Source organism: Silene latifolia, chromosome 3 (assembly GCF_048544455.1).
Source record: "Silene latifolia isolate original U9 population chromosome 3, ASM4854445v1, whole genome shotgun sequence".
Classification (NCBI taxonomy): Eukaryota; Viridiplantae; Streptophyta; class Magnoliopsida; order Caryophyllales; family Caryophyllaceae; genus Silene; species Silene latifolia.
The window spans coordinates 551,546-567,428 of NC_133528.1; the positions used below are offsets into that span (position 1 = coordinate 551,546).

The 15,883-nt window shown below is 31.9% G+C and overlaps 2 protein-coding genes across 2 annotated transcripts; one reads left to right on the forward strand and one right to left on the reverse strand.

The window, feature by feature from the left end:
• Positions 1-206: 206 nt before the first annotated feature.
• On the reverse strand, positions 207-1,702 carry LOC141646507 (glucan endo-1,3-beta-glucosidase-like). Its single transcript, XM_074454378.1, has 2 exons — positions 1,621-1,702; positions 207-1,183 (listed from the first exon to the last, which is right to left on the reverse strand). Exons 1-2 carry the CDS (start codon positions 1,700-1,702, stop codon positions 207-209), a joined length of 1,059 nt encoding a protein of 352 aa, XP_074310479.1.
• Positions 1,703-7,800: 6,098 nt separating this feature from the next.
• On the forward strand, positions 7,801-15,683 carry LOC141646612 (lysine histidine transporter 1-like). The gene is made up of 8 exons (XM_074454489.1): positions 7,801-8,183; positions 12,244-12,407; positions 12,769-13,164; positions 13,700-14,093; positions 14,383-14,488; positions 14,574-14,665; positions 15,235-15,303; positions 15,400-15,683. The coding sequence occupies exons 1-8, from the start codon at positions 8,136-8,138 to the stop codon at positions 15,496-15,498; spliced, it is 1,368 nt and encodes a 455-aa protein (XP_074310590.1). The 5' UTR covers positions 7,801-8,135; the 3' UTR covers positions 15,499-15,683.
• The last annotated feature ends 200 nt before the right edge of the window (positions 15,684-15,883 follow it).

The following is a 15,883-nucleotide window of genomic DNA, read 5'->3' on the forward strand; positions in this document are numbered from 1 at the left end:
ATTGATAATATACGAGTACGTACGTAGTAGATATGGCCTTTAGGGCTCGGCCTTGGGACTTAGCCTAATCGACAATAATTGTACTCGATCCCATTCACTAGATTAATTCATACCATTTGAATAAAATATATTTCTCACGTATATATTCAACTAAAGGTATGAATCCAGTAAATAAAAAGGTGTACTAATTACCGTCTATCTTATAATTAAGATGTGAAACTAATATCGTATTTAGCCTCTCCATTAGGCCCGAAAAGTCCAAAATGTTGTTCAGTAGCGTCCCCTTGCTTCTGATTCTCATCAAACATGGCAAACAAGTAAATATCCATTGGGCCGGGTACAAGAGGCGTACCGTATTTCGCATGGCTTATCACGTTATGGTAATACGTGTGGGCAGCCTTCCATGAACTAGAATCACCGCCGGCTGATGGCCACCCGGTCTCAGTCACAATCACCTTTATGTGATGATAACCCCGTTTAGCTAAGGCTGCGTACACGGAATCCACCATCGCGTCAAATATATTTTGGTACTGTAAACCGTTGTTCCAATCCGTGACGACCGTGCCAGGGGACGTAAATAATGCATAGTCTAGGCCAATGTCTTTTTTATCATATATGTAGGCAAAGTAAGGGTAAACGTTGACCGTTAAGGGTGAATCATTATTATTGAGAAAATCAAGTATCGGGTCAATGAAGGGTAAATCGGTAAATTCACCAGCTGAGGGCGGGTACGAGTTTTTAATTAGGTTCATGCCAATTGTTGTAGTCACCTTAACACGGTCAGCTAAACTGTTGATATTTTTTTTTTTGCAAGAGGGGTATAAATTGTTGACATTGTTAAGGGCATTTTGGATATTCCACATAGCGGGTCCAACATATTGTCGGATCCACTGGGGGACTTCGTTCCCTACAGAGATGTAGTGAACGATAGAACAATAAGGGCAAACGTTTCGTTGAACCCATCGGGTCGCTTGAGACGGGTCTTGGGCTAGGCCTTGGATGTCTTCATTAGGGACGTTTAGGAAGAGTTGTATGCCGGAACCTTTTAGGGCTTGGAGCGTTTGTTGATCCGGCCAGTAGATTCTCATTTTTGTTATACCGTTGTTCCTGAAGAGATTCACTACTTGTTGCGGTGACGGTAAATTGTCACCCAATTTTCCATAAGCTACTCCGATTTGTGCTTCTGCATAGAATCGTCACGACTACAAAGTGAGATCATCGCTTAAATATAAATTTTGTTAGTTATACAATCAACAATAAAAAGGAGTTACCAATATTAATAAAGAGAGATCGTATTTCCCAATTTTTAATAACTAATACGGAGTAATTAGTAAGAGATCGTATTTCCCAATTTTTTGTGATTTTATCCAATTTGAAGTAATGAATATTACACAATGTTTTAGACCTATATTGACATCGTAACTTCATGCATGCATGGATGCATGTTGCCATGTTGCCCGGCCCGCTGCATGCCACAAATAAATCAATATATAATTTGTGTATTGTGATGTCTCGCAACGACTTATACCAATATTAAAAAAGAGAGTTGGTTGTGAGCTGTTACAAGTACTTTTCCGTCACAAATGTTAATTATCTAATGTGGACAATCTACGTTAGTACCTGTGGGTTGTAGGCTAAATAATATTAGCAATACCATAAATATCGATAATGTGACATAACCCTTTCGAACCTTAGTCGCCATTGCTAAATTCATGTAAAATATCAAATTCATGTATATTTTTTTTGTTTGATAAAATTTGGTAATTTGATAGTTTATCAAGCGATCCTTTATATAGAGATGGTGCACTTAATTAGTGACAATTAATAATATAATATAATTAAGAAGTGTTAATTGGGCAAGAAACTTCAACTCCATGAGTTCGAATGTATTTTTTTCCACAATAAAGTTTTGATATTTAATGTTCCATTACTACTTGTCTGCCATATTATTCCACTAAATATATCACTAATTACACTATAAATAATAAATAATAATATTTAATTAAGCAAACCACATTGAAAATAGTGAGTTTTTGTTCTATCTAAGGGCAATGTTGTATATAACAATAACAACATAATTTGGGGTCGGTTAATACAAATTCGGATGATAATTCATGACAGCTGATCCGTTATTATGTTGAGTCTAAGGCTGTGTTAGAATATAAACTCATTTTTTTTTATAAGGATAGGAAACTAGGTCAATCGTAATCGACTCATAACATCCTCGCGGATGAGAGCGGTAATCGAAAGTCAAAAAACTTTCAGATTACCCAAATCATAAAAAATAAAGGGGAGCAAATGGTACAAAATAAAGAATATAAACTCATGTATTAATTTGTTTATTAAGGGTTCTTTAATTTGTTTATTTAGGTTACTCAATTCCCACGAGCAATCTATTAGTAATTATATTTAGGTTAATTTAATCCAAATTCAATTTGAACAAATAGGATCATATGTGTAATATCATCAAATATGAAACTTCTTATTTCTTAAGGACTTGCTTGGAATTGGAGTAATAATTAAGAAAGTAATAAAACTAAAATGAACTAAAAAATGGAGGGAAGGGATGGGGGTTGGAGATAGAAATGGATAAAAATTGGAAAATATAATGTAATAGTCCCTCCATTAAGGGAGTAATTATTACTCCCCTTCCCCCTCAAATAATGCATTACCTCTTTGTGTTGGTAATAATTCCTGTCTCACCTCCTCTTTCCAGCCTCCACAATCACCACTAAGCACCAATCTTCTTCCATTTCTTCTTATTTTAGCTCTCATTAGTCCCTTAATAATTACTCTCATTCTAAACAAGTCCTTAATAATAAAAGTTCCTTATAAAGAACTCCTTGTTTTGTAAATAATGAGTAAGGAGTTCCATATATACGAATAAAATTACCTATTTTAAAACATTAGTGTCCGTCTTAATATTAAAACAGGTTAATATCATCTCATTTAGCATTTAAGACAAATCTTTTTCTTTTCTCTAAAAATTCTGTTTTTGTCTTATTCGTATTATTTTATCCATTAAGATACACACCCAATTAAACAAGAATATGTCTTTTTAGAAACCGATTTCATATAAGGCATCTCTATTGGCCGATTGCTAATGTTATATAGAATAGAGCTGTTCATGGGTCGTCCCGTCCATTAAGGCCCATCCCGCCCTCTAAATAAGTGGGTACGGACAAGGCTTTTTAAGAAAACTATAAAGGCCTGGCCCACTAACCCATCCCAAACCCACTAACCCGCTTGTCCATGGGAAAAAATTAAATGTGAGCCAAGTCCATGTCTGACCCAAGCCCGTATTTGAACATCTATAGTAGAGTAAAAAGTATAGAAGAATTGGGCTTACATCACAATTAAGTAGGTGATGTAATTGGGCTTACATCAACATTGATTGGGTGATGTGAGCAAAAAACCCGGTTCGGTACCAATAGCTTCGTAAATGGATATAATACTGGGCCTGCTAATTCACAACAATGTTATTGGGCTTGGCCTCAACGGTCCTTCACCAACATTTGTTACCAAAAAATAGTAAGTTAAAAATATAAATAATATCTTTATTTTAATAACCTAATATTTTAAATTGATAACTTATATATTTAAATACATTAGTTCTCATTATAAGATATAAAAATTTAGAACTCAGTATATTAATGATTTTATTTGGGTTTTTCATCCACTAGGTCAATCTTATGCTATAGATCGGTCATATAAAAATAATATTTTATATTGATAACTTTATGTTTATCTACACTGGTTTTTAGAATAAGATATCAGGTTTTTTTTAATAAAACTAAGAGTTAAATATATTTATTAAGTATTATATTTGGGTTTTTCATTTTGTAAGCCTTCCAAAATTAGAAAATTGTCTTATAGAAGAGTTAGGCCCTATTCTTTCTCGCTTATTTTCAGTTCAGCTCAACTCTATTTAGTTCAATTCAGCTCAGTTCAGCTCAGCTCTATTCAGTTCAGTTCAGCTCAGCTCCATTCAGTTCAATTCAGTTAAGCTCAGTTCCATTCAGTTCAGTTCAGCTCAGCTCCATTTAGTTCAGCCCAGTTCAGTTCAGCTCTAAAAAGTCAGAAAAAATAGGGCCTTATTGTGTTTGTTTTATAAATTGATAAAGTCCTTAAATTTAAAAAGTTAGTCTATCGCTATGAAATATCTAATTTTAAGTCGGTTAATTGTTGATAGATTAATCCCCCTTTTTAATTTACTCCAAAATCCGCCATTACAATGTCATTTCCTTATTGATAGTAACATTGAAGAATATCTTTGAAAATACATAATTTGGGATATTTTTTTCCACACATTTGCAACACACTTTCTATGTGTTTACGTTGAATCAATGAAAACGAAATAACGATATTAACTAGTAAACGTTAAGTAGATCATTCGTACATAAAATTGTCCAAGTAATATGAAATTTAAAAAGTCAGTCGAATAATTTCATATAATTAGCATTATGCGTTTGTTGTTTAGTTATTGGACATCAAATCGTGCACGCCAATTACTGAAAGAGTAAGTCTTCTGAGAGACGGTCTCACAATAAGTTTATTGAAATACTGTCTATTTTACAACTTTAAGAAAAAATGATACTATAGGTAATAAAATAGTACAATCAACAATAAAAGGGTCACGAAAAACAAATAAATAGATACAAAAGATTGGCCTTTCAATAACTTAGAGAGAGACTGTCTCTCCCAAATTTTGGTGTTACTAAAATGCAGTTTAATCTAATATATAGGGTTATATTTTATGGTGTGAACATGTGGCTTTATGTATGTTTAGTAAGTTAAGCTGTCTTTGTCCCTAGTTTGAACTTCAATTTTGAACTTTAAATGATGATTAAATGATATTTCCTCCGTTTTTAAATGATGTACCCATTTATTAAATATATGAGTGGAGTATTTTAATAAAAATAGGTACATTATATGAGAATGGAGGAACTATAACATTTTTATATACGTGAGCCGAAATTCGGAAGCTAATTTAAAGCATCGATTACTAATACTTCTACATAATAATTTCATACTTCGTCCCAATAGTGGAGTTTAATAATGGTTAAAATTTGTTTAATTCCGACTATGACTTTTGAAACATCGAGTCTGTCACCCTGGTAAAAAGATGGTTGACCTGGTATATGGGAATTAATATATGAACTCGATAATTTTCTATTTTAAGGGTTTACCATTTTAGAAAATATAGTCAAAAGGTTAAAGATGTCTTAATCTAGTCATAAAATCTACATTGTAAATATATATATAAAAAAAAAGTATAGAAAATACTACACTCCAAGTTAACAAATTACAAAGTCCCAAGAAACAATAATAATAATAATATGTCCCATAAAATTATTTTACGTACTTGCTTTTAATATTACGTAAAATAATAAAAATAACCTATATGGAGTATTAGGAAGTGACAAATAGCAATGTTGAGAATTAGAGATGGATAGAAATCCCAAAACGTTAGGTAGTAAGACAAGTCAACTTGCTTAAGACGATAATATCCATTTTAATGATAACATATTACTATTTGCTGATAACAAGACAAACTTTTTCCTATTATCTAGACATCAACTACTCTTATCATATGAATATATGATATCAACCCGTTTCGCCATTAAAACAGATATTATCGTCTTAAACCAAAATTTGTGAACGGTCATTATTGCTCAATTACTATATTAATTTAGTCAAATATTCTAGGGTGATAGTCATGACATGATCTTAATATGATATGATTTCAAAAACACAAATTCTCCCTTATGACGGAGGGTATCCGTCACAAACTTGTGACGGGTACCATATTCTCTCACAAAAAACCCATAGGGGGTGAGAGAAGGAGCACATGGGGTGGGTGCCCACCTTGTCCCCTCTACCCATTTCCACTCACAAAATAACCGTCGCAAGATCCGACCCGTCACAAGAGAGACCTACTGAAAAAAAATGTGTCATGTACTGTATTAGATATTTTTAATTACGTTTGATTAGTGGCGGAGCAAGGCTTTGTCCTTTACTAGACGAAAAACGTTCAGAAAGGACGAGCGTCCCTACAACCATCTTGTCTCCATGCATGCAGTAGACTAATATAACTTCGTATTCTTATTGTACCATTCGTATTACTCAACACATCGGTAAGATTACACAATAAAATAATACTCCATACAAAAGAAAACTCGTATTACGGAGTATTTACATAGATGGAGCAAATTTTATTTTGTGTTCCGTGGCCGGATATAATAGATGATAGTAGAAAACTTTGATTCTTGTTTAATCTGATATTTCGTTTTAACCATTAGACTAAGACATATCTTCGTTCACATCAACCGTTTCATATACGTTGACTTATAATTCTTCTAGTTTTTCAGACATTCGATTAACAACTTGAGTTACATTGTAATTAAGGTGATGAATGATGATGATATCGTGACATACGAAGACAAAAGCGGAAAATAGTAGGCTTAATTGACCATGATATTAGTTATCAAGTACGTACCTCATCTTTTGACAAAAATATTAATATAATATTACAAGGATAAAAAATTAAAAATTAGTCTAAAATGTACGAATTTATTAGGAAGAAATTTTATCTCTCAATCAAATTATCGTTATTTGACTAAAGTACTCAGTTGATGTATACTACTCCGTCGTATATATTTTTATGGGTAATATATTAATGTGGTGATTTTGATACTGACAAGGTTCGAATCCAAATCATAAGTACCACGACTTATTCATTTACCAATTAAACTTGTTGACAAATTAAGAAAAATGTTTATTCATGATATGAGTTTGAACCTATCAGCAAAACATTGCTCCAAAAATAATGTAACTAATTAAACTCCTACTCGTAGTTAATTTAAGTGAAATTAAGTAGAAATAAGCTAAGCCAAATTGAAATTTTAAGAAATCAATTAGATAATGAGATTGTGCCATCAATAGCAATACAGACTCTCGATATCAACCTCTCACATATAACATGCATATAAACTTCCTTGAAATGATAGGTAAATTTAAAGGATAGGGTAATTTTTAGATTCATGTAGTTATCTCTTTTTTGAAGCAAACTGTTTAAAATAAGAAATTTGACTCAAAGTAGTCTAAGGGAATCATGCAATATATGTTACGTGTAGTATATATTTTACTAATCCACTACATACGTTGGATATTAACAACGGAGTCATCGTAGAAAGTTTTATCTTTAGCGGAAAAAGTTGTACTAAGGATAATGATTTGTGAATGCAAGATCGATTAAAATCAAGTCAGTGGTACTCATACAATCATACTATTAAGGCGAAAGTAGCTAATTTATTATGGAAAGTAAAACTTATATGAGACGGTTATAAATCATATTATAACCTACTTTTATATTTGTAAAGTTTATTTAATAACATTATCGAATTAAGTCATATAGATTATTGTCATATAACAATCTTAGGTGTAATCTATTAAAGATTCAAATAGCGGAGCCAATATTATCTTTTATCTAATAGTGATATTTATTTGTTTTAAACTTTTAATATTAGCTTATTTTGTTCGATATTTATCAATTTGTATTCTGTTAATTTTGACGTCTGTCTCAATTACGGTATGTCTTGCCAAATTGTTTTTTATTTAAAAAACGGTGAGTTGGCATAGAAAAAATGGGAACACAAGTTCATAGAATTTTCGTAGCACTTGGAATCTTATTAATTAGCTATCACAAATAAATTAAACTCCTTAAGTCAACGTTTTGTAGTCAACCTACGCCACCTCCACTTGTTTATAATTCCCACACTATCCTTCACATTAAGGGACGTACTACTCCTTATATAAACAAACATATTTCAACAAATCATAATCCATAAATTTACAATAAAGACAAATAATTGTCTGTTAATTAGCTGTTTTTTTCTACTAATTTTCTACTATTTTATTACATTATTTATTATATATCTCTTACGTAATACACCTTAATCAAGTACTTCAAGTTGGAATACATTCTATATATATGATCTATAGGTCTACAAATTACAAGTATCTTAGTTGCTTAGTTCCTTAATTTGGGAGATTCAAAGTGTTTATTAATCTCGATTCTTGATTCGACGTAATTTACTTACTTTCTTAATTACTTATTATCATCAAATTAAACTATGGTGGGTACTCATGATGAAGCTCCTTCTAATGGCCATCATCTTAATGTATGTTTTCTCTTCTTCTCTTGCTTTATTTTCAATTTTCTTATGTTTTTTTTTTCGTGTCGAAAATGTCTTAGTATCTGTTTATGTAAAAAGGGATTACTTGTGTAAGGCTGCATTACACAGATTTTACTACAAAAACTACAAATTACTTACTTTTCAACATATACTCATTTATATTTTTTTAGTCAACATGATAACTTACATGTTTTGTTGATTTTTCATACTCCATTTTTTAGGTTTCGTATTTTGTTATAAGTTCATTAGATATTTCATAATTTTCTTTAAAAAAAATAAAAATTTATGGATGTACTCAACTTTTGTCTTCATGTTCATTACTATAAGCCATGTTATTCGTGAACTAGTACCTTTGTTTAACACATGATCGTGCATTTTTTTTTTAATAATAATCTAATGACTAATTGCTTAAATTTCTTAGTAATCTCCTTATTGAATTGGTACAAAAAATTATCTCAAACTAGGTACTTCCTTCGTTTCAGTCACATTTAATTAAAATATCCGTCATTAAGAATATATTTAAAAGGTAAACAGATGATTGAGACGTATAGAGGATAAACTGAGTACTAACTAATCAAAAGGGGTATCATAGATTCATAGGGGAAGTTATAGTTCACCTTCTTTATTTATTACATATCTTTATCTTATTCATGAGGGAATGATGAAGACCTATGAATGAAATAAAGACGTTAGAGAATTAGCCACGCTATAACATTTTGGTCCACATGCAATATATTTACTTCTTACGGTATTAATTCGAACAATATTGCATAATTTAGGTTTTGCTCTTTTAATGACAAAAGAAAATTATATTTTCACTCCATTTGGTATAAGTTATTTTCATTGTTCGAGAAAGTATTTAATTTACATTGTGAAAGTTAAATTTATAGTGGAAGTATGAAAAATGACGTCCTTTAATTAGTTATCTCAAACGGTTTGAATATTCACCAACTTAATCTTTTATTTCTATATATATATAGGTTTTTTAATTAAGATAAACAATCGTTACCCACATATTTTTTTTTCTTATTAGTCAAGTACAATCTTCATGATCTCTAGCTAGCGACTAGTCGACTACCAGTTCAAGTACCGATTGCCATACGTACCAAGTAAAAATAAATATCTTAAATTTCAACAAAATCGACTTAATTTTCAAATTTATTTGTTATATATTCATTTCTATGATCGATAGATAAATTTAGTCGTTACTTAATAGCGTACTATAGATAAAACCCGTCTTAGTCATTCTTCTAATTGAATTTCCAACTAGTCATCAAAAATTTGCGAAGAATAAGTCAAGGTCAACTAATAAAACGTCACGTTCAAGATATATATACAAATCCTTTTCACATGAATTGAACAAAGAAAATAATATAACGGTCCAAAAATGGACGTTTAAGAACTTAGAATATTCAACCACTCGTACTATAGTGTACACCAATAAAAAGACACCATTTTTTCTTAATTTCTTTTTAAGATGTCTTTATCAAAAATTTCAAATTCACTTTTCTAGCAAAATCTCCAACCTTTTAGGCTTGTAAGTGAAGTTAATCTTACAACCATGCATGTCTATTTGTGCTATTTTAACTTTTTCGAGTTTGTTTTCGTCGGCCATGTAAACTTTTGGTGTCATATTTCTGGTAGAAATTTTATTTCCATACAAATCTGTAGACTTTTTATATTTATTGGAAATTATTTTCAAATTTATGTGTATGTGATGAAGATTATTCATTTGAAAATAAAACAAAATAATTTGAAAGCGGAACTGGTGACCGATACGCAGTGGCGGAGCCAGGATTTGAACTTGGGGGGCGAAAAATTTTAGGGGGGGCGAACGACTAATTTCATAAGGCACTCCAAAAAAATTTCGAAAAATTTAACTAAAAATTTCGAAAATTTCATCCGCCAGGGGGGCGACCGCCCCTGCTAACCCCCCTAGCTCCACCACTGCCGATACGGTTTAATTCGAACGTAGCTTGATACTCGTATGATATAAGTTAAGCAATACAAAAAATTACGGGGGTTATGTTTCATATATAAATTCAAATAATTAGCAATTTCGATATTTCATTTTGGATTCGCTTTCTAGTCGTCTTTGTCTTCGTCACCTCCGCAACCCTACCCATTGGTTAAATATTTTTGTCACCTCCACAACCCTACCCATTGATTAAATACTAGTATAGATCCCGCGCAAATGCGCGGTTTTTCAGATAAGAATATTAGAGAATTTAATAATTATACTCTTGATATTTAACTCCATTTGAAATTTAATTATAAAATTTACTATTAGTAATTTTGTATTAAGAGCTAGAAAATAGATTGTCCAACACTTTTACTCCGTATAAGATTTTCGGTTTTGCTAAGATTATTTTATTAACTCTGTTTTAAGAAAACATTGTTTTTAATTATATCATTCACTCCGTATAAGATTGTCGATTTTGCTAAAATTATTTTATTAACTGGAGGCGTTATTAAACAATTAAAAAAAAAGTAACCAAAATTTAAGTTTTCATATAGTAGGGAGCAAAGACAGATATTAAGTTAAAGTGTAAAAAAATATCATAAGCAAGTTTTTCTTTTTAGAAGTAATAACAATTTATGAATACTCTAAATTTGTAGTACGTTTGTATAAAAAGATAAAATAATAGAATTAATTAGAAAATGTTTCCTAAAAAAAAGTTCTTGGTCATAATGTTTAGTTTTAGAAATAATAATAGTAAAATATTTATATCACGTTGTGCGTATAATTAGTGCGTGCAATTTCATGTATGTAACAAAATAAGAATATCCCGTTAACATGTATATGCAATTTAAAAGAATATTATCCCCTTTTTTAAATGGTATAGAATATATTATATGAAATTAATTAGTATGGCCCAGTTGTAGATATGATGTTATAAAGCCCGCTTATAGCCTAATTCATTTAGGCGGGAAAACTTAAGAGTTCTCTTATTCTTTTAGTTTAAGGGGGATTCCTTAAAAGGATATATCTGATTTTTAGATTAAAACAAGTCAAATAACAGCTAATTTGTATTAACGGTATACATTTTTTTGCTTTTCCTAGATACTTGTATTTTGTTTTGTTTTATTTATCATAGTTAACCTTGTTTTTAAGTTTAACACAAATATATCCGTCATAAATAAGGATTGTCTCGTTTATTAATATGTATGGAAGGTTACGAGGTGATATCATGGGTTGTCTACTTGTCTTACTTGCACATAGAACATTAATGACAAGAGTATCAATAACGTGTTTATATGAGCTAGTTGCGCAAAATTAGATTTTTTTATAGAAATTTTTGGAGAAAAACAATAGAGGTAAACCATGTGAAATGATGTCTATATTATTGACGTTGACTTGAAAGTTGTAGTAATCCACCAATTAGATTTTGCAAAAGACGTGGTGGTGTGTTCAAAGTTGTCATGTACTCATGTGTATTGTATCAATCTTATACGTACCAAATTTGCCCTTTTTAATGCCGGCGTATCATATGCAATGAAATTGCTTTAGTTTTGTGTCAATATAAAATAAGGAATTAGATAAATATTCGTCTTAAGCTTAATACTGATAATGTTATTATTTTAAAAGAAGACTTACCGAATTACTATTGTTAATATAAGGTTGTTAACCACCACTACGTTTCAAGTTGTCACTTAGCTTCCATCTTTTTTTGTGGGGCGTCATTCGTTTTACTTTGAATTTGAGCTAGGTAGAATTACTATGACGGTAAAAGCCTCCCTCCTTAGTCTAAACATTGTTGCACTCTCAGGGTTCGAATCCGAGACATCTGATTAAATGAGTTAAAACATACAATCCCTTTCCAGTTGATCTAATAAGTGTTCATAGGTATTAGGTAATTAAAAGTTCCATCTATAATAATCATACTTTAATTCAGTTTAATTCAGGCAGTTTATGATAAACATGTTTATCATAAACTGCCTGAATTAAAGTAAAAACCTAAATTAATCAAATGAATCCAATTATAATATCATGTTTATTTCAAGTGAATTGTGATTAATTAGTTAACTTTGTTAATATAATCAGACGCAAACAGATGAGGATTTGAAAAGACAAAAAGAAATAGATGATTGGCTACCTATAACATCAGGAAGAAATGCAAAATGGTGGTATTCTGCTTTCCACAATGTCACTGCCATGGTTGGTGCTGGTGTTCTCGGCCTTCCTCTCGCCATGTCTCAACTTGGATGGTAAGTTTCTCGTTATGTCAGATAACCTTTACTATCATATAGGAGTAACACGAATCTATAACATGATAACATTATGTATTATCTGATGATATTGAGTTTCAACGCGCTCTTTCATAAATACAATATAGACCTACAAGAAATATTATTGTATATGTCCACATTGTGCATGCGAGAGGACCAATGTATAAAAATGTAATACGAACTAAGACCTTTGGAATAGATTTTATGTTTTAGTCGATATTATTAGTCGTAAATCATAATTGATGTTTAACCTAACTTGAAAATTAAATCTTATATATCAACAAATACTCACAAGAGTAACGACTGTTTTAAGCAAGACTAACTGTTTTAAATTGTGCAGGGGGCCTGGAGTGGCTATATTGGTACTATCATGGGTTATAACATTGTACACCCTATGGCAAATGGTGGAGATGCACGAAATGGTACCCGGAAAACGGTTTGATAGATACCACGAGCTCGGACAACATGCTTTCGGAGAAAAATTGGGGCTTTGGATTGTGGTTCCGCAACAACTTATCGTAGAAGTGGGTGTAGACATTGTTTATATGGTTACAGGTGGTAAATCGCTACATAAATTTCATGAAATCGTTTGTGCTAACAAAAAGTGTAAGAATGACAACATTAAGTTGACCTACTTCATCATGATTTTCGCCTCCGTTCACTTTGTTCTGTCTCACCTCCCTAATTTCAATTCCATCGCCGGTGTTTCATTGGCCGCTGCTGTTATGTCACTCAGGTACTTACATTTTTCAATACGTATGAGTCGTGTTGGTTCATTTACATACAGAGGCGGAACCAGGAATAAAATGTAACTAGGGCTAAATTGATAGATTTTTAAATCGTATAGGTTAAAAAAAATAAACTTGTGAGTTAACCCCCTTATATTAAAAGAATAAGAAATCTCCCAAATTTTCCCGCCTAAATGAATTTATTATAATTGGGCTTTCATTATATCATATGTGTAATTACGCATTTATTATATCATATCTGTAATTGGACTTTCATTATATTATATCTACAACTGGATTACATTGAACTTTTCCTTTTCCACCGATTAATGCAAAACACTAATAATAATAAATTTTACAATTAAATTTCAAATTGAGTTAAATATCAGTTGTATAATTGTTATTTTCTTTAATATTTCTATATAAAAAATCATGCGCGGATCTATACTAGTTACGTATTAGGATATTAAACCGTTAATTGTATCGAAATATGTGACCTAAGTCATTATGGGACTAATCTTTAATTGATTCTTAATTAAACAGCTACTCGACCATTGCGTGGGCAACGTCACTACACAAGGGTGTGCAACCAGACGTATCGTATGCATTAAAAGGCCACAACGGTGCAACAAAGACCTTGGATTTCTTCAATGCTCTAGGAACCGTGGCATTTGCTTATGCAGGGCACAATGTTGTACTAGAAATTCAAGCTACAATCCCTTCGACTCCAGAGAAGCCGTCTAAGGGACCTATGTGGAAGGGTGTGGTTGTCGCGTATATTGTCGTTGCTCTGTGTTACTTCCCTGTCTCACTTATTGGATACTGGGTCTTTGGCAACAACGTCGAAGATGATATCCTCATCTCCTTGAATAAACCTGCATGGTTGATTGCTATGGCTAACTTGTTCGTCGTTATCCATGTTATTGGAAGCTATCAGGTAATTTTCTTCATCTATGATTTCATTTATTCAGATATGAGCCAGGTCGGTTTTGCTAGGTCTAACAAGGAGTCAAGGACCATGTTGGCTCTTATCCTCCTTTTAAAGTTTAAGACCTGTTCTTTTAGACAGAAATTGTCTGAACTGAACTGAACTGAACTTAATAGAGCTGAACTGAACTGAACTGTAGGTTTAATTTGTGAAGAGAAGAACCGAACTAAACTGAATGAAACTGAACTGAACTTGATTTGTTTTTTTTGTTTTTTTTTTTGTTTTTTCCGTGTTTCAGATATACGCAATGCCCGTATTTGACATGATGGAAACCGTGTTAGTAAAGAAGTTGAAATTCAGGCCTACTTGGATACTCCGATTTATTAGTCGCAATATCTATGTTGGTGAGTATTTTACATGATTTATCGTTTCACCCATGCTATATATACAAATTCCAAAGTAATTAACCAATTTTCTATAATTACACAGCTTTTACAATGTTCATCGGCATCACCTTCCCCTTCTTCGGCGGCCTTCTCGGTTTCTTCGGTGGATTTGCATTTGCCCCTACGACATACTTTGTAAGCTCTATTTTAGAAAAATGCGATGGTATCACCTGGTGGTATTATACCGCCCTTAATTAACATTTTGTTTATCGAAGTTTACTAATAGGGATATTCTCTCGTGTACCCCTCAACTTCTTCATTTTCTATGATATACCCTCTTTTCATGCAAAAAAACTTTGACCGTCAATAACTCTTGGCTACAAGTTCAGAATACGTTAAACTTTTTTTTCAAATTGACTTTCTTTAAAAGGTCTTCCGTTTAAAAAAAAAAAATCACCGACGTTTCAACTCGTAGTCGGGAATTATGGTCGGTCAAAGTTTATTCGTTAAAACATGTTTGACCAACCATAACTACCGGCTACGTGTTTAAAAAGCGGTGATTTTTTTTTTCAAATTGAAGGCCTTGACGAGATAATTGGTTTGAAAAAAAAAATTACTATTTTCTGAACTCGTAACAGAGAATTATTGTCGGTCAAAGTTTTTTTGTGAAAAACGAGGGGTACACCATAGAAAACGAAAAAGTTCAGGGATACACGAGAGAATAACCCTTACTAATATGTTATTTACGTCGCTCGTCATTGCAGCTTCCTTGCATCATGTGGCTTTCAATCTATAAACCCAAAAGATTTGGGCTGTCTTGGACCGCCAATTGGGTATGTCACCATTCACCAACTAATTTCCGATTTTCGACATAAAAATTAAATTTGCTTGATTTAACTAATAACATGTTTGTTATGGGTGAATTTCAGATTTGTATCATACTCGGAGTTCTTATAATGGTGTTATCACCTATCGGAGCACTACGACAAATCATAATCTCCGCAAAAAAATATACATTTTATAGCTAGAAACCCTCTAAATTCGGTTTGAAGACGATGCATCATTCGAAATTTTGAGACATCAGGGATCGGGTTTATTTTGGCATTGTGTGTTTGTTTAAGATTGTGTATGATATTAGTAGTATTTTACAGGATATCCGTGTAAATGTTTGCTTTGTGAATCAAGTTAAAGATTGTTTTACGTATGACCCCAACAATCGACTTATTACAACTCGGAAAGGAAAACAAGTTAGCGTTATCAGGCCAGTACCGTTGTTTTACATGCAACTCAAATCGTCGACTCTGGATGTTGGGCATACATTTTGCTTGTAAAAGTTTTACCAAGTTCCGGTATTTCTTGTACACATTTCAATTACAAATTCTTATCTAAGACGGCCTTATACGAGTAGTTTGT